Here is a 27,231-nt window from a genome sequence, read left to right as displayed (position 1 = left end):
GCAATTAATGAAGATTGGCCACCAGACTGGTCCAATTTAGCCATGAAACCTCCCACACTAAAATGACAGGTGTTTCAGTTATTTTGTCCAACCCCTGTATATACAGATATAGATAAGGCCACCAGAATCATCTGTGTAGAAACTTCTGTGTTTTATTGGCCCCAGAGTGGCTGGCAAAGGGGAAAGAGTGCCCCCATTGCAGAACCTGTCCCCAAACTGAGGAGGGGACAAATAATTTAACCGAGGGCCCGTTCCCGGGATCTGGCTCCTGCTGCTGAGCCTCCCGTATGGCCTCTTTGAGACCCCATCGAAGAGGGGGTAAAATATGCGATTCTGGGATGATGGGTTTAGTTGGAGGGGGAAGGAGCTGGAGATTTCCACTGGTGTGATAAAGCATCTGGTTTGATGTTCTTTGTTCCAAACAAGGAAGGGGTGTTTTGCGCCCCCTCCAGCCAGTATCTCCATTCCTCCAGAGCGAGCTTGACAGCTAGCAGTTCTCTGTTACCCACGGCATAATTTCTCTCAGAAGGAGTTTATCTGCCCTGACCCCTACATCGGAGGCATCCACCTCTACAATGAAAGGGAATTTCAAAACTGGGGCAGTCACAATGCATTTCTTTATTTGCTCAAAAGCCTCCTGAGCCTCAGGCGTCCACTGAAATGTACCGGTCGTTTTTTGTAAGCGCCGTAAGCGGTGCAGCTATGGTGCTAAAAGTTATGCAATCAAGAAATAAAGCTACATTACGTCTCAGCCTGAAATCAAACCAAATTAAAAAAAAAAAAAAAAACACCTTTCCAGCTTTATTTACACATTTTAACTTATAACATTCAAGTAAAAAGTAAAAAGAAAAAGCAACAGTGCCGGAGGTTAATACAGGAATGGAAAACTACATTTACTGACTAGTCCCCTGATTTAAATCTTGATAGCTTTCCTTGATTTATAATATTGGTGGCTGTGAGTTCATTGTCATACTGAAAGTTGAAACACCCATCTGCCATCTTCAGCTGTACAGCAGAGGGCAACAAGTGTTCGTGCACTGTTGTGTTTTTCTCCAGTGTGAATGTTCTGGTGGATTTTAGATGATGATGATTACAGTTCTTCCCATACTGTGATCACTGAGGCAGTTTCTCTCTGGTGTGAATGCGCTGGTGTCTTCTAAAAGAACTCCTATCACTAAAACTCTTCCCACAATCTGTGCAGAAAAATATTTTTTCTCCAGTGTGAACGCGCTGGTGTATTTTAAGATGTTGATGTTCGTTAAAACTCTTTCCACACTCGGAGCAAAAATACGGTTTTTCTCCGGTGTGAATGCGCAGGTGAACTTTGAGGTGATATTTTTTATTAAAGCTCTTCCCACACTGTGAGCAGGAAAATGGTCTTTCTCCAGTGTGAATGCGCTGGTGCAATTTAAGACAGTGATTCTGAGTGAAACCCTTCCCACATAGTGAGCAGGAAAACGGTTTCTCTCCGGTGTGAGTGAGCTGGTGTGTCTTAAGATGATACTGTCGAGAGAAACATTTCTTACACTCCGAGCACTGATACGGTTTTTCTCCAGTGTGAATGCGCTGGTGTACTATGAGATGATTCTGACAAATATAGCTCTTCCCACATTGTGAGCACTGATACGGTCTCTCTCCATTGTGAAAGCGTTGGTGTTTTTTTAGCTGATACTGTTGCTTAAAAGTTTTACCACACTCTGTACAGCAAAAAGGTTTTTCTTCAGTGTGAATGCGTTGGTGTTTTCTTAGTTGACACTGTTGCGTAAAAGCTTTCCCACACTCTGCACAGCAAAAAAGTTTTTCTCCAGTGTGAATGCGCTGGTGAGTTCTGAGACGAGAGTGATGATTGAAACACTTTCCACACTCAGTACAGCAATACGGTTTCTCGACCAGTTTAGAGCAGTTAATTTCCTTCTGCTTGTGTTGATGAGAAGTGCTCATGCTGAGAGGATCAGAGGAGGTTTGCTGATCACTCGGATTTTTACCTTCATCCTCTTCAGATTTAATAAGCGTCTCGTTTTTGCCGTTGTGACAACTCTTCATGTGCTTGTAGAGGTAAATCTGGGCCGAACAGGAAAACGGGCACAAGTAGCAGCAGAAATCATCGTTCGTTACTGAAAAAAAGAAGAAGAATTGTTTACTCAGACTGAGATCCAGTGCCAAAATCATAAAGAGATGCATCTTGAATTTTCTTTTCACCTAAAAATCAGCATTCAGATTTATTCTTTACTGATTAAGATTCAGAACGTACGTACAGAAAAATATAAAATACATTCCTTATTATCCGGCTTATGGGCCGAATAATTGAGGGCCCCAGATTGGCTGTTTTATTTGTATTTATTTTGTTAGTTATTATGGATAATAAGAATGGGGAAGCTTACAAACCAATGATTTTGTAAATCATTTACACGTTATTCATATTTCTGACTGTTGATTGGCCAGATAAACTCTAACGAGCTGCTGTAATTCTGATTGGTGGTTTCAGTTAAGCAACGTGAACGTTAGAGCTAGCGCATTATACTCAGTGTTGCCAACTTAGAGACTTTGTCGCAATATTTAGCCAGTTTTTAGACCCCTCTAGCGACTTTTTTTTTTTTTTTAAAGCGACTAGTGACAAATCTTTTTCTGGTGTTATTGGAGACTTTTGGAGACTCGAACGTGAAAACACATATTGTTCTGCAGTTACTGTCCTCAACGAGCAGCGGGTCCTGCTGTCAGCCCCTCCGCCCGTCCCAAAGCACTCACGGGCGGTCAGTATCACAGTCAGTGTTGCCAGATTGGGCGATTTTGTTGGAAATTGGCAGGGAAAAACACACTTTGGCAGGTGGACAAAATTTGGGCTGGTTTGTATCATTTTGGCAGCTTAAAATGTAAATAAAAAACTATTGCTTTCTAAAGCAGGTGGAATATAAACAGGTCTCCCTTCTCCCTACCTTCTCCCACCACAACCAACCCGTTGTCAAAAGTTTGATTGACAGGTTAGTCTTTCCAGTCCAAGACACTGTTGCCACACCCATCAATACACTGATTCATATGTTAGACAAGTGATTTAAGTTGAATATGAAGGTAAGCAAGGCTGGTACATATTTCCTCTAACGTACGAGAGGTTAAACTTTCATTGCTTGCAAGTTTATTTTGATTTACTAGCAAAGGTGTGTGTGTCCTATCATAAATAATGCATTTTACAAACTTGGTAAGCTACTTCAAAGACATGCAAGCATGTGGGTACTCTTCCTGATTCCATATTTACATCCTTATTATTTTATTGAATCTGCATTTAATGTTTTGACCTGTTGATTGTTGTCTGTGTGCTATTGCTTTGTTTTCTGTCCTTACTATGGTTTGGGTAACGTGGCTATATTAGTTCGGAAGGAACTCTGTTGTCTTGCGTTGTGTACTGATTTTATGAAAACTATCCGCGGGGGCCCACAACCAGCCGTAGCCCCTGGGCCCACAGGCAGGTTAATTCACCTCTGCTTATTACATAAAGGTTTTACTTTGCCCAATAAAATGTCTTACTGTCATCGTCGTCTTCAGGATCTTCTTCTTTTATAGTTATTTTCAGAAAACCTTCAGGCTGTTGGTCCACTGGAGCAGCGTGTCCCACCTCAGGGTTAAAGTGTTCCACAGAGTTGAATGTTCCTCCATCTGAAATGTTATCAATATTTGAAATAAAAACAAGAATTGGGATAAATTAAGGTTGTTGTGAATTTAGTAGTATCTGCAGTGTGCAGAAGGAACCTGTATGTGAAGGTAGAGCTACAGCATTTAACAGTGACAGCTTCATCAGAAATGTCATATATAAAGAAAACACCGGGAAAACACCGTCCGCTGTCCGCTCACTGTGTATGTACATATACTGTATGTATATATATATATATATATATATATATATATATATATATATATATATATATATATATATATATATATATATATATATATATATATATACAGTGTATCACAAAAGTGAGTACACCCCTCACATTTCTGCAGATATTTAAGTATATCTTTTCATGGGACAACACTGACAAAATAACACTTTGACACAATGAAAAGTAGTCTGTGTGCAGCTTATATAACAGTGTAAATTTATTCTTCCCTCAAAATAACTCAAAATACAGCCATTAATGTCTAAACCACCGGCAACAAAAGTGAGTACACCCCTAAGAGACTACACCCTTAAATGTCCAAATTGAGCACTGCTTGTCATTTTCCCTCCAAAATGTCATGTGACTCGTTAGTGTTACTAGGTCTCAGGTGTGCATAGGGAGCAGGTGTGTTCAATTTAGTAGTACAGCTCTCACACTCTCTCATACTGGTCACTGAAAGTTCCAACATGGCACCTCATGGCAAAGAACTCTCTGAGGATCTTAAAAGACGAATTGTTGCGCTACATGAAGATGGCCAAGGCTACAAGAAGATTGCCAACACCCTGAAACTGAGCTGCAGCACAGTGGCCAAGATCATCCAGTGTTTTAAAAGAGCAGGGTCCACTCAGAACAGACCTCGCGTTGGTCGTCCAAAGAAGCTGAGTGCACGTGCTCAGCGTCACATCCAACTGCTGTCTTTGAAAGATAGGCGCAGGAGTGCTGTCAGCATTGCTGCAGAGATTGAAAAGGTGGGGGGTCAGCCTGTCAGTGCTCAGACCATACGCTGCACACTACATCAAATTGGTCTGCATGGCTGTCACCCCAGAAGGAAGCCTCTTCTGAGGTCTCTACACAAGAAAGCCCGCAAACAGTTTGCTGAAGAGACATGTCAACAAAGGACATGGATTACTGGAACCATGTCCTATGGTCTGATGAGACCAAGATTAATTTGTTTGGTTCAGATGGTCTCAAGCATGTGTGGCAGCAATCAGGTGAGGAGTACAAAGATAAGTCTGTCATGCCTACAGTCAAGCATGGTGGTGGGAATGCCATGGTCTGGGGCTGCATGAGTGCAGCAGGTGTTGGGGAGTTACATTTCCTTGAGGGACACATGAACTCCAATATGTACTGTGAAATACTGAAGCAGAGCATGATCGCCTCCCTCCGGAAACTGGGCGCAGGGCAGTGTTCCAGCATGATAATGACCCCAAACACACCTCTAAGACGACCACTGCTTTATTGAAGAGGCTGAGGGTAAAGGTGATGGACTGGCCAAGCATGTCTCCAGACCTAAACCCAATAGAACATCTTTGGGGCATCCTCAAGCGGAAGGTGGAGGAGCGCAAAGTCTCGAATATCCGCCAGCTCCGTGATGTCGTCATGGAGGAGTGGAAAAGCATTCCAGTGGCAACCTGTGAAGCTCTGGTAAACTCCATGCCCAGGAGAGTTAAGGCAGTTCTGGGAAATAATGGTGGCCACACAAAATATTGACACTTCAGGATCTTTCACTAAGGGGTGTACTCACTTTTGTTGCCGGTGGTTTAGACATTAATGGCTGTATATTGAGTTATTTTGAGGGAAGAATAAATTTACACTGTTATATAAGCTGCACACAGACTACTTTTCATTGTGTCAGTGTCATTTTGTCAGTGTTGTCCCATGAAAAGATATACTTAAATATCTGCAGAAATGTGAGGGGTGTACTCACTTTTGTGATACACTGTATATACACACAGGGGTTGGACAATGAAACTGAAACACCTGGTTTTAGACCATTATAGATAGATAGATAGATAGATAGATAGATAGATAGATAGATAGATAGATAGATAGATAGATAGATAGATAGATAGAGAGAGAGAGAGAGAGAGAGAGAGAGAGAGAGAGAGAGAGAGAGAGAGAGAGAGAGAGAGAGACGGTCTGAATCAACAAAAAAACGCTCGTAACCCAAAATGTTTGTATAAACGGTTCGTAAGTCAAGTGTCTACTGTATTTTTATGTACAAATTTCACGGCTTTAATCAAAACTTATACAGCAGAATCAATAATCATTAGTAATATTTACAACTTTAATTCCACAAAGGTTGGGACAATAAGTTAAAACCCCATTTCCAAAAATCTCTGCACAAAAATAGAGGGAGGAAGGTCAACAGGGTAAGTGAGGGCGGCTATAAAGAGAATGAAGAGTGGAAAGGCATGACATAACAGTGGATATGGCTTCACGTCAGCAAAGCACATCACAAAAGCTTTAAGAGTGCCAATGGAGAAGTGTAGGTAGCATGTGAAGGTGTAAGATGTGTATAAGAACTGTGTGACAGCAGGGAGATTTGTAGGTTTAAAATGAGAGTGAGACTGGATCAAGGATCATAAAGCACCGTGTATACTTACAGAGGTAACCTTCATCTTCATCTTCTTCCTTCTTAATTGTTATAATGTGCAAATCCACAGGAGCAACATTTCCAACATCTGCTGCTTCCATTATTAAAGGTCGTCTGGAAAAAACAAAGAAATGAATCAGAAATCAGATCACACTGAACAATACAGAATGAATGTAGCGCTGCATCCTTTATAAAACGCTTTAAATGTATTAATTACATTTCATTCCACACAGCAGCACATGTTTACAATCTGATCACGATTCAAATCACATCAATAAAGACCAAAAACACAAAATCTACTAAATCAAGTGGATTTATTTGAATCACTGTTGGATCACAGCTCACTGGATTGTTCATCTGTACATCCTGCATATTCACTAACACATTTTACATCATCCTCTGGTGCTTTACATTATCAAACTGAAGTAAAGTGGAAATGATCCTGATAAACACAAGACATGGAGTCCAGATCAGATTTGAGTCTTTATTTAAATATCCAGTCTGTTATTATTACAGATTTGTACAGATCTGCTTCCTTTACATCAGCGACTGTTCATAAAGATATATTAACTATAAAAATCAATCTGTAAACAAAGCTAAAGTAAACTGACATTCATAAAACACTGAGAAAACAACCTGTAAACAAAGCTAAAAGAACATGATGTGTTTCTATAAAACTGTTAAACTCTGAATCGGTTCCAATTCATTGATTCACTTTGCTAGATCGGTTTAAGTGAGTCGATTCATCTGTACTGAATCATGTCTGATGCTAACAGTTAGCGGAGCAGCTAGCAGTTTGTGTGTGTAAATAAGAAGGGAGTTAAAGCTCCTCAAATCCTCACAGTGATGTTTTATTATGAACTGTAGTTTTATTAATAATTAGAATGTAGTTAATAATGAAAGAATGATAAATAAATAAATGTAAATGTTACTTACATATGAGTGAGTTTAGTACAAACAGATCAGCTGCTGAAGCTTCCTTGTTCTGTGCTTTATTGTCGGGTTGTGAAGCAGATGAGGAGCTGCATTAAATCCCCCTGCTGCACTGGAGGATGAAGCAGGGTTGAAGCAAGATGCTAGTAATTGTAGTGGCTGAAACACATAAATTCAATGATTAGAAGGAATGTCCCAATACTTACGTCCATACAGAGTATACAGTCATCCAAACCTCAGTGAACTAAGCAGTGTACCACACAATCAGAGACAAACAGGGTTCAGGAGGATTTATTATCATTTCAGATACATACAGTCAGTGATGGATAAAGTACCCGAAGGCCAGACTTGAGTAAAAGTACAAGTATCTTACCAGAAATTTACTTTGATAGAAGTAAGTCACCTTTTAGAATATTACTTCAGTAAAAGTCTAAAAGTATCTGATGTTTAATGTACTTAAGTATCGAAAGTAGAAGTTAGTATAAACTGAAGCGGTCATTTTGAAAAATATGAAGACAACCTTTTTTCTTCCTTCCATCTGAACATGATTTGTGCCCATTCATGATTATAATCAGCTGTTCACATCACCTATTTGAAATCACGTCATTATTTAAGTTGTTGTTTTGGTTTTTTTTAACCTAAATTGCCCTGTTCCAACTTGTGGGCTTAAAATGCATGTATCTGTATGTTAAGAATTGTAATGAAGTTGACCAGACAAAACATGAAATATTTTGGGTCCATATAAGATGAAATAAGAGTTGATGTAAATGTAAGAAACACTGTGTCTATTTTATTTGCATTTTCTATACTGTCCCATTTTTTTTATTTGGGTAGTACATTCAAGTGATAGATACTGTATATATCCCAATAACCTATAACCACTGAATTTTGGCAGAATTAATTTGAAGCAAAATTTTAACAAAACGTGGCACTTTTGGCACTTTAATGATCTCCTCAACCATTAGTTCAAATCTAAATATTTGGGTAAAAATAATCTGTATTTAAATAATCATTTTTGGGCCGTATCTACTCCCTGACGGCATGTGTTACACGCAAAAAAATATTGGTATTCTTACTTTAAGTAAACACCATATCTAACGTATGTGTCAACTTGAAGTCAGCAGCTGAAAATCATCCATAAGTTGGATAAGTTGAGTTCTTGTTAAGACCATCAGAGTTAAACACGTGCATTTTCCTCAGCACCACAAATCTTTCCTTTGCTGGTGTAATACAGAAGTTATCTGAGGAAATATTTGTCCTTAAGTGAGTTTTTAAATATGATGGACACGTCTTCGTGTCTGCATTGAATTAAGTACAAACAAATTTAGTGAAACGTTTTATTTGTGGTTTGAATGTAATTGAAAATTGTAGCTACATATCTGAACAATGTTAATGCTAATAATAATAATAATAAAACAATGATGCTGAGCTTTACTTTGTTAATCATTCTTAACTTACACCAGTGTGCTGGACGGGGAGATTCTGAAATATTTCCATGTCTTTGGGTGAACGACGCACTTCACTCCGATTGCTTTTAGAAAACATGTTTGCATCTGTGCATTAATATGTTTAACTGTTGATCTAACTTACAAGCACAGATTCGCCAAACCTGCTTCAGTCTGTCACACATCTCACACCACTTAGCAAAAAAAAAAAATCTTGCTATTTTATTTTATAGTAACAAGTAACGAATTTGCATACGGCAAATGTATCTGAGTAAAAGTACACAATTTCTTTAGGAAATGTAGTAAAGTAAAAGTTAAGATACTCCAAAAAACTACTTAAGTACTGTAACAAATTATTATTACTTCGATACTATATACCACTGCATACAAGTACATAAAGAAACATAAAATGAAATGAAGCTACATTATGTCTCACAGCCTGAAATCAAACCAAATTAAAACAAACAAACAAAAACCTTTCCAGCTTTATTTACACATTTTAACTTACAACATTCATGTAAAAGGTAAAAAGAAAAAGCAACAGTACTGGAGGTTAATACAAGTATGGAAAACTAGAATTACTGACTAGTTACCTGATTTAAATCTTTAGCTGTAATTACTGCATCATTTCGTTTGGATTTGTCGTTAACACATGCTAACGTGATCAATATTCATTTGGTACAATCCAGAGGTTCTGATATCGTGCCCTGTTGTGTTTCTCTCCAGTGTGAATGTGCTGCTGGATTTTAAGATAATGATGATTACAGTTCTTCCCATACTGTGATCACTGAGGCAGTTTCTCTCTAGTGTGAATGCGCTGGTGCCTTTTTTTTAAAGACGACTCTGGTAAATAAACCTCCTCCCGCACTCTGAGCACTCGGAGTTTCTCTCTGTTGTGAATGCGCTGATGTCTTCTAAAAGAACTCCTATCACTAAAAGTCCTCCCGCACTGTGTGCACAAACATGTTTTTTTTACAGTGTGAATGCGCCGGTGCACTTTAAGATCATATTGTTGATTAAAACTCTTTCCACACTGTGCGCAGGAAAAAGATTTTTCTTCAGTGTGAATGCGCTGGTGTATTTTAAGATATTGATTTCTAATAAAACCCTTCCCACACAGTGAGCAGGAAAAAGGTTTCTCCTCGGTGTGAGTGAGCTGGTGTCTTTTAAGATGACAATGTTGATAGAAACATTTCTTACACTCCGAGCACTGATACGGTCTCTCTCCAGTGTGAATGAACTGGTGTGTTTTTAGTTGACTCTGTCGCCTAAAAGCTTTCCCACACTCTGTACAGCAGTAGGGTTTTTCTCCAGTGTGAATGCGCTGGTGAGTTCTGAGATGAGAGTGATGATTGAAACACTTTCCACACTCAGTACAGCAATACGGTTTCTCTCCAGTGTGAATGTACTGGTGAAGTTTGAGATGATCCGGTTTTTTAAAGGACTTTCCACACTGTGAGCAGCAGTACGGTCTTTCTCCGGTGTGAATGCGCTGGTGGATTTTGAGCGCACTCTGCCACCTAAAGCCCTTTCCACAATCTGGGCAGTTAATTTCCTTCTGCTTGTGTTGATGAGAAGTGCTCATGCTGAGAGGATCAGAGGAGGTTTTCTGATCACTCGGATTTTTACCTTCATCCTCTTCAGATTTAATAAGCGTCTCGTTTTTGCCGTTGTGACAACTCTTCATGTGCTTGTAGAGATAAATCTGGGCCGAACAGGAAAATGGACACAAGTAGCAGCAGAAATCATCGTTCGTTACTGAAACAGAAAAAAGAAACTTTATTTAATATATATACTGTACATTCCTTATTACATGAAAGGTTTTACTTTGCACCAATAAAATGTCTTACTGTTGTCGTCGTCTTCAGGATCTTCTTCTTTTATAGTCTTTTTTATGAAATCTTCAGGCTGTTGGTCCACTGGAGCAGCGTGTCCCCCATCAGGGTTAGAGTGTTCCACAGAGTTGAATGTTCCTCCATCTGAAATGTGATTAATATTAATATTTAAGTATATGTGAATGAGAGGGAGGAAATGTGCAGTTACAAGGAGTCGAGGTGGTGAAAGTGGATGAGTTTAGATACTTGGGCTGGAGAGTACAAAGTAACAGAGAGAGTGGTGGAGTGGTGAAGAAGAGAGTACAGAGAGGGTGGAGTGAGAGTAATGTAATAGAGAGTATAGAGAGTATAAGAGTAATGTAATAGAGAGTATAGAGAGTATAAGAGTAATGTAATAGAGAGTATAAGAGTAATGTAATAGAGAGTATAGAGAGTATAAGAGTAATGTAATAGAGGGTATAGAGAGTATAAGAGTAATGTAATAGAGGGTATAGAGAGTATAAGAGTAATGTAATAGAGGGTATAGAGAGTATAACAGTAATGTAATAGAGGGTATAGAGAGTATAAGAGTAATGTAATAGAGGGTATAGAGAGTATAACAGTAATGTAATAGAGGGTATAGAGAGTATAAGAGTAATGTAATAGAGGGTATAGAGAGTATAAGAGTAATGTAATAGAGGGTATAGAGAGTATAACAGTAATGTAATAGAGTATAGAGAGTATAAGAGTAATGTAATAGAGGGTATAGAGAGTATAAGAGTAATGTAATAGAGGGTATAGAGAGTATAAGAGTAATGTAATAGAGAGTATAGAGAGTATAAGAGTAATGTAATAGAGAGTATAGAGAGTATAAGAGTAATGTAATAGAGGGTATAGAGAGTATAAGAGTAATGTAATAGAGGGTATAGAGAGTATAAGAGTAATGTAATAGAGGGTATAGAGAGTATAAGAGTAATGTAATAGAGGGTATAGAGAGTATAACAGTAATGTAATAGAGGGTATAGAGAGTATAAGAGTAATGTAATAGAGGGTATAGAGAGTATAAGAGTAATGTAATAGAGGGTATAGAGAGTATAAGAGTAATGTACCAGAGAGTATAGAGAGTATAAGAGTAATGTACCAGAGAGTATAGAGTATAGAGAGTATAACAGTAATGTAATAGAGGGTATAGAGAGTATAAGAGTAATGTAATAGAGGGTATAGAGAGTATAAGAGTAATGTAATAGAGGGTATAGAGAGTATAAGAGTAATGTAATAGAGGGTATAGAGAGTATAAGAGTAATGTAATAGAGGGTATAGAGAGTATAACAGTAATGTACCAGAGAGTATAGAGAGTATAAGAGTAATGTACCAGAGAGTATAGAGTATAGAGAGTATAACAGTAATGTAATAGAGAGTATAAGAGTATAGAGAGTATAAGAGTAATGTACCAGAGAGTATAGAGAGTATAAGAGTAATGTACCAGAGAGTATAGAGTATAGAGAGTATAACAGTAATGTAATAGAGAGTATAAGAGTATAGAGAGTATAAGAGTAATGTAATAGAGAGTATAAGAGTAATGTAATAGAGAGTATAAGAGTAATGTAATAGAGAGTATAGAGAGTATAAGAGTAATGTAATAGAGAGTATAGAGAGTATAAGAGTAATGTAATAGAGAGTATAGAGAGTATAAGAGTAATGTAATAGAGAGTATAGTGAGTATAAGAGTAATGTAATAGAGAGTATAGAGAGTATAAGAGTAATGTAATAGAGAGTATAAGAGTAATGTAATAGAGAGTATAAGAGTAATGTAATAGAGAGTATAGAGAGTATAAGAGTAATGTAATAGAGAGTATAGAGAGTATAAGAGTAATGTAATAGAGAGTATAGAGAGTATAAGAGTAATGTAATAGAGAGTATAAGAGTAATGTAATAGAGAGTATAGAGAGTATAAGAGTAATGTAATAGAGAGTATAGAGAGTATAAGAGTAATGTAATAGAGAGTATAAGAGTAATGTAATAGAGAGTATAAGAGTAATGTAATAGAGAGTATAGAGAGTATAAGAGTAATGTAATAGAGAGTATAGAGAGTATAAGAGTAATGTAATAGAGAGTATAGAGAGTATAAGAGTAATGTAATAGAGAGTATAGAGAGTATAAGAGTAATGTAATAGAGAGTATAAGAGTAATGTACCAGAGAGTATAGAGAGTATAAGAGTAATGTAATAGAGAGTATAAAAGTAATGTAATAGAGAGTATAGAGAGTATAAGAGTAATGTAATAGAGAGTATAAAAGTAATGTAATAGAGAGTATAAAAGTAATGTAATAGAGAGTATAAGAGTAATGTAATAGAGAGTATAGAGAGTATAAGAGTAATGTAATAGAGAGTATAGAGAGTATAAGAGTAATGTAATAGAGAGTATAGAGAGTATAAGAGTAATGTAATAGAGAGTATAAGAGTAATGTAATAGAGAGTATAAGAGTAATGTAATAGAGAGTATAAGAGTAATGTAATAGAGAGTATAAGAGTAATGTAATAGAGAGTATAGTGAGTATAAGAGTAATGTAATAGAGAGTATAAGAGTAATGTAATAGAGAGTATAGAGAGTATAAGAGTAATGTAATAGAGAGTATAAGAGTAATGTAATAGAGAGTATAAAGAGTATAGAGAGTAATGTAATAGAGAGTATAGAGAGTATACGAGTAATGTAATAGAGAGTATAAGAGTAATGTAATAGAGAGTATAGTGAGTATAAGAGTAATGTAATAGAGAGTATAGAGAGTATAAGAGTAATGTAATAGAGAGTATAGAGAGTATAAGAGTAATGTAATAGAGAGTATAAGAGTAATGTAATAGAGAGTATAGAGAGTATAAGAGTAATGTAATAGAGAGTATAAGAGTAATGTAATAGAGAGTATAGAGAGTATAGAGAGTAATGTAATAGAGAGTATAGAGAGTATACGAGTAATGTAATAGAGAGTATAGTGAGTATAAGAGTAATGTAATAGAGAGTATAAGAGTAATGTAATAGAGAGTATAAAGAGTATAAGAGTAATGTAATAGAGAGTATAAGAGTAATGTAATAGAGAGTATAGAGAGTATAGAGAGTAATGTAATAGAGAGTATAGAGAGTATACGAGTAATGTAATAGAGAGTATAAGAGTAATGTAATAGAGAGTATAGAGAGTATAAGAGTAATGTAATAGAGAGTATAGAGAGTATAAGAGTAATGTAATAGAGAGTATAGAGAGTATAGAGAGTAATGTAATAGAGAGTATAGAGAGTATACGAGTAATGTAATAGAGAGTATAAGAGTAATGTAATAGAGAGTATAAGAGTAATGTAATAGAAAGTATAGAGAGTATACGAGTAATGTAATAGAGAGTATAAGAGTAATGTAATAGAGAGTATAGAGTATAGAGAGTATCTACCAGAGTGAAAGGAATATTTACAAGACAGCAGTGAGACCTGCTATGTTATACGGCTTGGAGGCGACACTGATAAAAAGGCAGGAGAGGAAGCTGGAGATGGAGATGAAGATGTCTAGTCATGAACTATTACTGATAATAGATGTGGGTGAAGCTACAGTAACCACAATATTGGGTAGAAAAGTGGCACCGTGTATACTTACAGAGGTAACCTTCATCTTCATCTTCTTCCTTCTTTATTGTTTTAATCTGTAAATCCACAGGAGCAACATTTCCAACATCTGCTGCTTCCATTATTAAAGGTCGTCTGGAAAAAACAAAGAAATGAATCAGAAATCAGATCACACTGAACAATACAGAATGAATGTAGCGCTGCATCCTTTATAAACGCTTTAAATGTATTAATTACATTTCATTCCACACAGCAGCACATGTTTACAATCTGATCAAGATTCAAATCACATCAATAAAGACCAAAAACACTAAATCTACTAAATCAAGTGGATTTATTTGAATCACTGTTGGATCACAGCTCACTGGATTGTTCATCTGTACATCCTGCATATTCACTAACACATTTTACATCATCCTCTGGTGCTTTACATTATCAAACTGATGTCAAGTGGAAATGATCCTGATAAACACAAGACATGGAGTCCAGATCAGATTTGAGTCTTTATTTAAATATCCAGTCTGTTATTGTTACAGATTTGTACAGATCTGCTTCCTTTACATCAGCGACTGTTCATAAAGATATATTAACTATAAAAATCAATCTGTAAACAAAGCTAAAAGAACATGATGTGTTTCTATAACTGATTCACTTTAAGTGAGTCGGTTCATCTGTACTGAATCATGTCTGATGCTAACAGTTAGCGGAGCAGCTAGCAGTTTGTGTGTGTAAATAAGAAGGGAGTTAAAGCTCCTCAAATCCTCACAGTCATATTTTATTATGAACTGTAGTTTTAGAATGTAGTTATTAAATAAAGAATGATAAATAAATGAATGTAAATGTTACTTACATATGAGTGAGTTTAGTACAAACAGATCAGCTGCTGAAGCTTCCTTGTTCTGTGCTTTATTGTCGGGTTGTGGAGCTGCATTAAATCCCCCTGCTGCACTGGAGGATGAAGCAGGGTTGAAGCAAGACGCTTCAAACTTCTGTACATTATTTAAGTAAATATTAAAGTAACTCATTTAAGTAATTGTTGTGGCTGAAACACATTAATTCAATGATTAGAAGGAATGTCCCAATACTTACGTCCATACAGAGTATACAGTCATCCAAACCTCAGTGAACTAAGCAGTGTACCACACAACCAGAGACAAACAGGGTTCAGGAGGATTTATTATCATTTCAGATACATACAGGTACATACTGAAACATAGAAAAAATAAGTTATGCAATCAGAAATGAAGCTACATTACGTCTCACAGCCTGAAATCAAACCAAATTAAAAACAAACGAAAAACTTTCCAGCATTATTTACACGTTTTAACTTACAACATTCAAGTAAAAGGTAAAAAGAAAAAGCAACAGTGTTGGAGATTAATACAAGAATAAAAAACTAGAATTGCTGACTACCCAGCTAACAAAATTACGTTCTGGGAACGTTGTCTTGGAATGTTCTAAGAACATTTAAAATAAGGTCCGCTAAACGTTCTCTTAACGTTTAATGTTTAATGTTTCTGTTTTTGTATGTACTAATTAATTAATCAAAAACATAATCACCAGATTGATTAGGAAAATAATCGTTAGTTGCAACCCTACATGTGAAGTGAAGCATTTTTGTTTTGTGCAGACACGTTAGTTTAAGATTATAAACTGTTCAGACAAACATAGGATACAGTATATGTCACATTAAAAAGCTAGAGGAGAAAAAAAGACTAATTTAGTGAAAAAAAATCTTTTTTTTACTGAGAATAGTCCACCGGGTAAAAGTGTCAGTATAAGAGCTGTAGTATGTAATGTGGGTTACACTTGATGTTGATGTGAAGTTATGAATAAAAATCTGTTTTTTGCACTGATGAAGGACTAGATGACGACGAACACAAACCGTGCAGCAACAGATCAGCTATTGGTTGCTTCCTCAATCTGTTCTCTTCTTTGTACTTGCATTCTTATGGACTTGAGAAACGTCATCATCCGCAGCCCAAGTACTGTTCCATCTAGCAGAGTACAGTCCATATAACCAGATGTTGTTCTTGCTCACCCATATTATTAAGAATGTATCACCACTCTCACTTGTGCCATATTGCTTAAACATTCTAATGTGAGACTCTATAATCTTACCTGTTATGGCTCTGATTGTCAGCAGCTGGTTTGACTGGTCAGATTAAATCTTTCACTTGGGAGGAACACTTTTCTTACAGTCTCTTGGTACAATCTCTTGGCTGCAATATGGTATTGAACTCCATGAATGTTTTTTTAATAGTAGCAGCAACTGAAAAAAGATCTTTAAAAAGAAAAGAAATACTTTTATGGTCACAACATTGATTGAGCCTAAGCAGGAGTTAAAGGGACAGAGTATCGTTATTTTCAAAGATAATGGTATTTTTAAAGATAATCTGTTGTTTGGGTGGTCAGTATATTGTAAGAGATATATAAACTTTTGTGATCTCAGCATTAATTTTTATGGTGCACAAAATATTTATTGCTAAAAAACATGACTTACCTTCATCTGCACTAATGCACTGCCTCAGACAGATGTTCTCTCTCTTTAACTTCTTTATTTTACGCTGCAGTACATCTATTTTGCAAAGTAGCTCAGGTGAACACACCCAACAAAATGTGATAACAGTCAGGGCTTTAAGCATACAGAGGTGGATGAATAAATAGATATTGTCAGCACCAGAACTGAAAAAAGCGAGTTGTTCCACAATATATTTTAATTTAAAAAAAAGTCAACCAGCACTTACTTCAATTGATTTAGGATATGGGCTACAAAAACATTGACGTTGTGTGAATCTGGTTGTGGAGCAGTGTACTGTACTAAACGTCAAACTTGTTGCCACTATTATAAACTTGAATATGGGCGACCCATCCTTTTGTGCTGATGTGAATGAAGACGAATACACTGAGACTCTCTCTACCCTCCTTGACATGTGAACATTTTCCTGGATTAAAAAAACCTGTTTTTAATTTCATTAAACCTGTAGTTAACAGAATGCTACAATAACTAAACACGATGGCACAGATGCAGGGTTTTACCTGGGCTGTTGGTGGGCTTAGGTGGTTTAAAGCACACATATAACCTGTTATTTGAAAGAAAATGTTGGACCTCCAGTATTTTAAGTGTAACATGCAGGTTAACGTCCACATTTAATTCATGTGTACAGATATGTGTATAGATATGTCATCAAAGGTGAATTGTCTCGTAAGAGATGTTAAAAGCATTTACAAACTTCTCTATGTTCATTTCTAAGTAATATTATCTGTAAACCTAAAATCATTAAAAGTCATAAGTTTATTATAGTGCAGTTCAGCACAATGACATCACTATAAACTAAGTAATGCACCAGTCTTAACAAGCATTACTAAGTATTTAAAATGCACAGTGAGAAGGCTAATGTTAACGTTTAGCTAACGGCCCAAGTTACTTATTTAAAAACATTTCATGCTGATACCTGGGTTGTTTTCAAATTTCTACAATGACCACTTATTTTTAATAACATTTCAGAGATAATATAGTTTTCCATGTTTATTATTATTATAAACTGTTTAAGGTTAGCGGGCGCCGCTTGATGAACGTCTTGTTTTCATTTCTCACTGTAAGTTGACGACAACAGTTTAGCCGTCGGTGAGATCTTGTCAGATTCTTTTGACCTTCAATAAGCTCTGACTTAATAACACGTGGCAGGAATTTCATCTTTACAGAAGAACACCAGCACGTACTTTGGCTCAGACTCATGTTTCAGAGTAAAAGAACTGAAAACACGACATTTGTATTTCGCTGTAAGTTCTGTGTGGAGGCAGAGACGGTGGGTTAAAATAACGGTCTCAGGTCCAGTGCGGATGTGCGCATGTGCAGAACGAGGTGTCCGACCGTCCGTAGATGGAGACTGACGTGCTGTGTAAAGAAGAGAGCTTTGTGCAGAATAAACATTATAAAAGGCTATAAAGTCATTTAACTGAATGATATGTAATGTAATATTTGTCCTGTATGGATGGGTTCTGATAACCACAGTTTTTAATGCAGTTTTTATAACATCATGAAAAATACTGGTTTATCTTAAATATATTATTAAATAAAATATTATATAAAGCAAAACTGTTCAGTAGGAATCAGTGAATTCAGTCTTACAGTGGTGCATCTTATCACCTCTTCAAATCAATGTAAATCAGTTGACTATATGTATATCATTGTTCCTAATATGCGTCTAAAGAATATCACACACGTACTCCTTTAAATTTGTTTAAACAAAACATGTTAAAAGAACGTTCATATAACTTTACACATTGAACAGAATATTTATCAAGGTCACATAACGTTTATAGAACGTTCTATTAACGTTAGTGTGAGAACGTTTGCTCATAACATTAGGAGAACTTTCATAACGTTAGTGAAAATTGTGGGAACGTTCCCTGTTAGCTGGGTAGTCCCCTGATTTAAATCTTCATCCTTAATTACTGCATCATTTTGTTTGGATTTGTCGTTAACACATGCTAACATCCTGTCATCAATATTCATTTGGTACAATCCAGAGGTTCTGATATCGTGCACTGTTGTGTTTCTCTCCAGTGTGAATGTGCTGGTGTATTTTACGATAACAATGATAACAGTTCTTCCCATACTGTGATCACTGATGCAGTTTCTCTCTAGTGTGAATGTGCTGGTGCCTTTTAAGACGACTCTGGTAAATAAACCTCTTCCCGCACTCTGAGCAATCGGAGTTTCTGTCTGTTGTGAATGCGCTGATGTCTTATCGAAGAACTCCTATCACTAAAAGTCCTCCCGCACTGTGTGCAGAAAAATGTTTTTATACCAGAGTGAATGCGCTGGTGAACTTTAAGGTGATATTGCTTATTAAAACTCTTTCCACACTGTGAGCAGGAAAACGGTTTCTCTCCGGTGTGAATGCGCTGGTGTAATGTGAGATAATGATTTTTAGTAAAACCCTTCCCACATAGGGAGCAGGAAAACGGTTTCTCTCCGGTGTGAATGAGCTGGTGTCTTTTAAGATGACACTGTCGAGAGAAACATTTCTTACACTCTGAGCACTGATACGGTCTCTCTCCAGTGTGAATGCGCTGGTGTGTTTTTAGTTGATACTGTTGAGCAAAAGCTTTCCCACACTCTGTACAGCAAAAAGGTTTTTCTCCAGTGTGAATGCGCTGGTGAGTTCTGAGATGAGTGTGATGATTGAAACACTTTCCACACTCAGTACAGCAATACGGTCTCTCTCCAGTGTGAATGTACTGATGAAGTTTGAGATTATTTGGTTTTTTAAAACACTTTCCACACTGTGAGCAGCAGTACGGTCTCTCTCCAGTGTGAATGCGCTGATGACGTTTGAGATAATTCGGTTTTTTAAAACACTTTCCACACTGTGAGCAGCAGTACGGTTTGTATCCGGTGTGAATGTTCTGGTGGACTTTCAGATCACTCAGCCACCTGAAGCTCCGTCCACAGTACGAGCAGTTGTGCTCTTGTTGATGAGAAGTGCTCATGCTGAGAGGATCAGAGGAGGTTTGCTGATCACTCGGATTTTTACCTTCATCCTCTTCAGATTTAATAAGCGTCTCGTTTTTGGCGTTGTGACAACTCTTCATGTGCTTGTAGAGATAAATCTGGGCCGAACAGGAAAACGGACACAAGTAGCAGCAGAAATCGTCATCCAGTTCTGAAAAAAAGAAACTTTATGTAAGCAGGGATACAAAGTACAGAAAAAAAAAAAAATTAAGGTTTTACTTTGCCCAATAAAATATCTTACTGTCGTCGTCGTCTTCAGGATCTTCTTCTTTTATAGTCTTTCTAATAAAATCTTCAGGCTGTTGGTCTACTGGAGCAGCGTGTCCCCCCTCAGGGTTACAGTGTTCCCCAGAGTTGAATGTTCCTCCATCTGAAATGTGATGAATATTAATATTTAAGTATATGTGAATGAGAGGGAGGAAATGTGCAGTTACAAGGAGTCGAGGTGGTGAAAGTGGATGAGTTTAGATACTTGGGCTGGAGAGTACAAAGTAACAGAGAGAGTGGTGGAGTGGTGAAGAAGAGAGTACAGAGAGGGTGGAGTGGGTGGTATAAGAGTAATGTAATAGAGAGTATAGTGAGTATAAGAGTAATGTAATAGAGAGTATAGAGAGTATAAGAGTAATGTAATAGAGAGTATAGAGAGTATAAGAGTAATGTAATAGAGAGTATAGAGAGTATAAGAGTAATGTAATAGAGAGTATAAGAGTAATGTAATAGAGAGTATAAGAGTAATGTAATAGAGAGTATAGGGAGTATAAGAGTAATGTAATAGAGAGTATAAGAGTAATGTACCAGAGAGTATAAGAGTAATGTAATAGAGAGTATAAGAGTAATGTAATAGAGAGTATAGAGAGTATAAGAGTAATGTAATAGAGAGTATAGAGAGTATAAGAGTAATGTAATAGAGAGTATAGAGAGTATAAGAGTAATGTAATAGAGAGTATAAGAGTAATGTAATAGAGAGTATAAGAGTAATGTAATAGAGAGTATAGGGAGTATAAGAGTAATGTAATAGAGAGTATAAGAGTAATGTACCAGAGAGTATAAGAGTAATGTAATAGAGAGTATAAGAGTAATGTAATAGAGAGTATAGAGAGTATAAGAGTAATGTAATAGAGAGTATAGAGAGTATAAGAGTAATGTAATAGAGAGTATAAGAGTAATGTAATAGAGAGTATAAGAGTAATGTAATAGAGAGTATAAGAGTAATGTAATAGAGAGTATAGGGAGTATAAGAGTAATGTAATAGAGAGTATAAGAGTAATGTACCAGAGAGTATAAGAGTAATGTAATAGAGAGTATAGAGAGTATAAGAGTAATGTAATAGAGAGTATAAGAGTAATGTAATAGAGAGTATAAGAGTAATGTAATAGAGAGTATAAGAGTAATGTAATAGAGAGTATAGGGAGTATAAGAGTAATGTAATAGAGAGTATAAGAGTAATGTACCAGAGAGTATAAGAGTAATGTAATAGAGAGTATAAGACTAATGTAATAGAGAGTATAAGAGTAATATAATAGTGAGTATAAGAGTAATGTAATAGAGAGTATAAGAGTAATGTACCAGAGAGTATAAGAGTAATGTAATAGAGAGTATAAGAGTAATGTAATAGAGAGTATAAGAGTAATGTAATAGAGAGTATAAGAGTAATGTAATAGAGAGTATAAGAGTAATGTAATAGAGAGTATAGAGAGTATAAGAGTAATGTAATAGAGAGTATAGAGAGTATAAGAGTAATGTAATAGAGAGTATAAGAGTAATGTACCAGGGAGTATAAGAGTAATGTAATAGAGAGTATAAGAGTAATGTACCAGAGAGTATAAGAGTAATGTAATAGAGAGTATAGAGAGTATAAGAGTAATGTACCAGGGAGTATAAGAGTAATGTAATAGAGAGTATAGAGAGTATAAGAGTAATGTAATAGAGAGTATAGAGAGTATAAGAGTAATGTAATAGAGAGTATAAGAGTAATGTACCAGAGAGTATAAGAGTAATGTAATAGAGAGTATAAGAGTAATGTAATAGAGAGTATAAGAGTAATATAATAGTGAGTATAAGAGTAATGTAATAGAGAGTATAAGAGTAATGTACCAGAGAGTATAAGAGTAATGTAATAGAGAGTATAAGAGTAATATAATAGAGAGTATAAGAGTAATGTAATAGAGAGTATAAGAGTAATGTAATAGAGAGTATAAGAGTAATGTAATAGAGAGTATAGAGAGTATAAGAGTAATGTAATAGAGAGTATAGAGAGTATAGAGAGTATAAGAGTAATGTAATAGAGAGTATAAGAGTAATGTACCAGGGAGTATAAGAGTAATGTAATAGAGAGTATAAGAGTAATGTACCAGGGAGTATAAGAGTAATGTAATAGAGAGTATAAGAGTAATGTAATAGAGAGTATAGAGAGTATAAGAGTAATGTACCAGGGAGTATAAGAGTAATGTTATAGAGAGTATAGAGAGTATAAGAGTAATGTACCAGGGAGTATAAGAGTAATGTAATAGAGAGTATAAGAGTAATGTACCAGAGAGTATAAGAGTAATGTAATAGAGAGTATAGAGAGTATAAGAGTAATGTAATAGAGAGTATAAGAGTAATGTAATAGAGAGTATAAGAGTAATGTAATAGAGAGTATAAGAGTAATGTAATAGAGAGTATAAGAGTAATGTACCAGAGAGTATAAGAGTAATGTAATAGAGAGTATAGAGAGTATAAGAGTAATGTAATAGAGAGTATAAGAGTAATGTAATAGAGAGTATAAGAGTAATGTAATAGAGAGTATAGAGAGTATAAGAGTAATGTAATAGAGAGTATAAGAGTAATGTAATAGAGAGTATAGACAGTATAAGAGTAATGTAATAGAGAGTATAGAGGGTATAAGAGTAATGTAATAGAGAGTATAAGAGTAATGTAATAGAGAGTATAGAGAGTATAAGAGTAATGTACCAGAGAGTATAAGAGTAATGTAATAGAGAGTATAGAGAGTATAAGAGTAATGTAATAGAGAGTATAAGAGTAATGTAATAGAGAGTATAAGAGTAATGTAATAGAGAGTATAAGAGTAATGTAATAGAGAGTATAAGAGTAATGTACCAGAGAGTATAAGAGTAATGTAATAGAGAGTATAGAGAGTATAAGAGTAATGTAATAGAGAGTATAAGAGTAATGTACCAGAGAGTATAAGAGTAATGTAATAGAGAGTATAGAGAGTATAAGAGTAATGTAATAGAGAGTATAGAGAGTATAAGAGTAATGTACCAGAGAGTATAAGAGTAATGTAATAGAGAGTATAGAGAGTATAAGAGTAATGTAATAGAGAGTATAGAGAGTATAAGAGTAATGTAATAGAGAGTATAGAGAGTATAAGAGTAATGTAATAGAGAGTATAAGAGTAATGTACCAGAGAGTATAAGAGTAATGTAATAGAGAGTATAGAGAGTATACGAGTAATGTAATAGAGAGTATAGAGAGTATAAGAGTAATGTAATAGAGAGTATAGAGAGTATAAGAGTAATGTAATAGAGAGTATAGAGAGTATAAGAGTAATGTAATAGAGAGTATATAGAGGAGAGAGGACAGTATATACTGTCTAGAGGAGAGACTGTGTGGTCACTGCAGGACAGGTGAGGTTGAGACAGAGGTGCACTTCCTTCTAAACTGCCCAAAATACACAACAATTAGACACAAATATTTTGATCAGTTTGGAAGAGAGGTGAGCGGCTTCAGAACGCTGACAGACAGCGAGAAACTGGCCATTATATTAGGAGAGGGACCATCAGCCTCCACTGCAGCCAGATATGTACAGGAGTGTCACACACTCCGGGACAGTGAGTGAAACATTAGATCAAGCCCCCCCACCCACCCCCCGCACACACACCACACACACACCACACACACACCACACACAACACACACACACACACACACACACATCACACACCCACCACACACACACAGTAATATTTTCTCTTTTTTTTGTGTGAATAATTGTCTAATTACATAATGAATATTTTATTACCATTTTTTTTCTATGTATATACTTGTTCTTTTTTTCAAATATTTATGTATACTAATGTAAGCTTTGACAATACAAGTATGTAAATTTGTCATGTCAATAAAGCAAATTGAATTGAATTGTATAGAGAGTATAAGAGTAATGTAATAGAGAGTATAGAGAGTATAAGAGTAATGTAATAGAGAGTATAAGAGTAATGTAATAGAGAGTATAGAGAGTATAAGAGTAATGTAACAGAGAGTATAGAGAGTATAAGAGTAATGTAATAGAGGGTATAGAGAGTATAAGAGTAATGTAATAGAGAGTATAAGAGTAATGTAATAGAGAGTATAAGAGTATTGTAATAGAGAGTATAGAGAGTATAAGAGTAATGTAATAGAGAGTATAGAGAGTATAAGAGTAATGTAATAGAGAGTATAGAGAGTATAAGAGTAATGTAATAGAGAGTATAGAGAGTATAAGAGTAATGTAATAGAGAGTATAGAGAGTATAAGAGTAATGTAATAGAGAGTATAGAGAGTATAAGAGTAATGTAATAGAGAGTATAAGAGTAATGTAATAGAGAGTATAGAGAGTATAAGAGTAATGTAATAGAGAGTATAAGAGTAATGTAACAGAGAGTATAGAGAGTATAAGAGTATTGTAATAGAGAGTATAGAGAGTATAAGAGTAATGTAATAGAGAGTATAAGAGTAATGTAATAGAGGGTATAGAGAGTATAAGAGTAATGTAATAGAGAGTATAGAGAGTATAAGAGTAATGTAATAGAGAGTATAGAGAGTATAAGAGTAATGTAATAGAGAGTATAGAGAGTATAAGAGTAATGTAATAGAGAGTATAGAGAGTATAAGAGTAATGTAATAGAGGGTATAGAGAGTATAAGAGTAATGTAATAGAGAGTATATAGAGTATAAGAGTAATGTAATAGAGAGTATAGAGAGTATAAGAGTAATGTAATAGAGAGTATAAGAGTAATGTAATAGAGAGTATAGAGAGTATAAGAGTAATGTAATAGAGAGTATAGAGAGTATAAGAGTAATGTAATAGAGAGTATAGAGAGTATAAGAGTAATGTAATAGAGAGTATAGAGAGTATAAGAGTAATGTAATAGAGAGTATAGAGAGTATAAGAGTAATGTAATAGAGAGTATAAGAGTAATGTAATAGAGAGTATAAGAGTAATGTAATAGAGAGTATAAGAGTAATGTAATAGAGAGTATAAGAGTAATGTAATAGAGAGTATAGAGAGTATAAGAGTAATGTAATAGAGAGTATAGAGAGTATAAGAGTAATGTAATAGAGAGTATAGAGAGTATAAGAGTAATGTAATAGAGAGTATAGAGAGTATAAGAGTAATGTAATAGAGAGTATAAGAGTAATGTAATAGAGGGTATAGAGAGTATAAGAGTAATGTAATAGAGAGTATAGAGAGTATAAGAGTAATGTAATAGAGAGTATAGAGAGTATAAGAGTAATGTAATAGAGAGTATAGAGAGTATAAGAGTAATGTAATAGAGAGTATAAGAGTAATGTAATAGAGAGTATAGAGAGTATAAGAGTAATGTAATAGAGAGTATAAGAGTAATGTAATAGAGAGTATAAGAGTAATGTAATAGAGAGTATAGAGAGTATAAGAGTAATGTAATAGAGAGTATAAGAGTAATGTAATAGAGGGTATAGAGTGTATAAGAGTAATGTAATAGAGAGTATAAGAGTAATGTAATAGAGGGTATAGAGAGTATAAGAGTAATGTAATAGAGAGTATAGAGAGTATAAGAGTAATGTAATAGAGAGTATAGAGAGTATAAGAGTAATGTAATAGAGAGTATAAGAGTAATGTAATAGAGAGTATAGAGAGTATAAGAGTAATGTAATAGAGAGTATAAGAGTAATGTAATAGAGAGTATAAGAGTAATGTAATAGAGAGTATAGAGAGTATAAGAGTAATGTAATAGAGAGTATAGAGAGTATAAGAGTAATGTAATAGAGAGTATAGAGAGTATAAGAGTAATGTAATAGAGAGTATAGAGAGTATAAGAGTAATGTAATAGAGAGTATAGAGAGTATAAGAGTAATGTAATAGAGAGTATAGAGAGTATAAGAGTAATGTAATAGAGAGTATAAGAGTAATGTAATAGAGAGTATAGGGAGTATAAGAGTAATGTAATAGAGAGTATAGAGAGTATAAGAGTAATGTAATAGAGAGTATAAGAGTAATGTAATAGAGAGTATAGGGAGTATAAGAGTAATGTAATAGAGAGTATAAGAGTAATGTAATAGAGAGTATAGGGAGTATAAGAGTAATGTAATAGAGAGTATAGAGAGTATAAGAGTAATGTAATAGAGAGTATAAGAGTAATGTAATAGAGAGTATAGAGAGTATAAGAGTAATGTAATAGAGAGTATAGAGAGTATAAGAGTAATGTAATAGAGAGTATAGAGTATAAGAGTAATGTAATAGAGAGTATAGGGAGTATAAGAGTAATGTAATAGAGAGTATAGAGAGTATAAGAGTAATGTAATAGAGAGTATAAGAGTAATGTAATAGAGAGTATAAGAGTAATGTAATAGAGAGTATAAGAGTAATGTAATAGAGAGTATAGAGAGTATAAGAGTAATGTAATAGAGAGTATAGAGAGTATAAGAGTAATGTAATAGAGAGTATAGGGAGTATAAGAGTAATGTAATAGAGAGTATAAGAGTAATGTAATAGAGAGTATAGGGAGTATAAGAGTAATGTAATAGAGAGTATAGAGAGTATAAGAGTAATGTAATAGAGAGTATAAGAGTAATGTAATAGAGAGTATAGAGAGTATAAGAGTAATGTAATAGAGAGTATAGAGAGTATAAGAGTAATGTAATAGAGAGTATAGAGTATAAGAGTAATGTAATAGAGAGTATAGGGAGTATAAGAGTAATGTAATAGAGAGTATAGAGAGTATAAGAGTAATGTAATAGAGAGTATAAGAGTAATGTAATAGAGAGTATAGAGAGTATAAGAGTAATGTAATAGAGAGTATAGAGAGTATAAGAGTAATGTAATAGAGAGTATAGAGAGTATAAGAGTAATGTAATAGAGAGTATAGAGAGTATCTACCAGAGTGAAGGGAATATTTACAAGACAGCAGTGAGACCTGCTATGTTATACGGCTTGGAGGCGACACTGATAAAAAGGCAGGAGAGGAAGCTGGAGGTGGAGATGAAGATGTCTAGTCATGAACTATTACTGATAATAGATGTGGGTGAAGCTACAGTAACCACAATATTGGGTAGAAAAGTGGCACCGTGTATACTTACAGAGGTAACCTTCATCTTCATCTTCTTCCTTCTTTATTGTTTTAATCTGTAAATCCACAGGAGCAACATCTCCAACATCTGCTGCTTCCATTATTAAAGGTCGTCTGGAAAAAACAAAGAAATGAATCAGAAATCAGATCACACTGAACAATACAGAATGAATGTAGCGCTGCATCCTTTATAAACGCTTTAAATTTATTAATTACATTTCATTCCACACAGCAGCACATGTTTACAATCTGATCAAGATTCAAATCACATCAATAAAGACCAAAAACACTAAATCTACTAAATCAAGTGGATTTATTTGAATCACTGTTGGATCACAGCTCACTGGATTGTTCATCTGT

The 27,231-nt window shown here is 35.1% G+C and overlaps 2 protein-coding genes and 1 pseudogene across 2 annotated transcripts; all 3 read right to left on the bottom strand.

The window, feature by feature from the left end:
* Positions 1 to 801: 801 nt before the first annotated feature.
* On the bottom strand, positions 802 to 7,230 carry LOC134335720 (oocyte zinc finger protein XlCOF20-like). Its single transcript, XM_063018316.1, has 4 exons — positions 7,186 to 7,230; positions 6,260 to 6,363; positions 3,520 to 3,648; positions 802 to 2,114 (listed from the first exon to the last, which is right to left on the bottom strand). The coding sequence occupies exons 2-4, from the start codon at positions 6,348 to 6,350 to the stop codon at positions 1,114 to 1,116; spliced, it is 1,221 nt and encodes a 406-aa protein (XP_062874386.1). The 5' UTR covers positions 6,351 to 6,363; positions 7,186 to 7,230; the 3' UTR covers positions 802 to 1,113.
* Positions 7,231 to 9,170: 1,940 nt separating this feature from the next.
* On the bottom strand, positions 9,171 to 14,938 carry LOC134335729 (zinc finger protein 664-like). Its single transcript, XM_063018328.1, has 4 exons — positions 14,894 to 14,938; positions 14,075 to 14,178; positions 10,478 to 10,606; positions 9,171 to 10,385 (listed from the first exon to the last, which is right to left on the bottom strand). The coding sequence occupies exons 2-4, from the start codon at positions 14,163 to 14,165 to the stop codon at positions 9,412 to 9,414; spliced, it is 1,194 nt and encodes a 397-aa protein (XP_062874398.1). The 5' UTR covers positions 14,166 to 14,178; positions 14,894 to 14,938; the 3' UTR covers positions 9,171 to 9,411.
* Positions 14,939 to 18,317: 3,379 nt separating this feature from the next.
* On the bottom strand, positions 18,318 to 26,972 carry LOC134302616 (zinc finger protein 501-like; annotated as a pseudogene).
* Positions 26,973 to 27,231: the final 259 nt, after the last annotated feature.

Source organism: Trichomycterus rosablanca, chromosome 2, assembly GCF_030014385.1.
Source record: "Trichomycterus rosablanca isolate fTriRos1 chromosome 2, fTriRos1.hap1, whole genome shotgun sequence".
NCBI lineage: Eukaryota > Metazoa > Chordata > Actinopteri > Siluriformes > Trichomycteridae > Trichomycterus > Trichomycterus rosablanca.
This window is presented reverse-complemented; position numbering and strand designations above follow the sequence as displayed.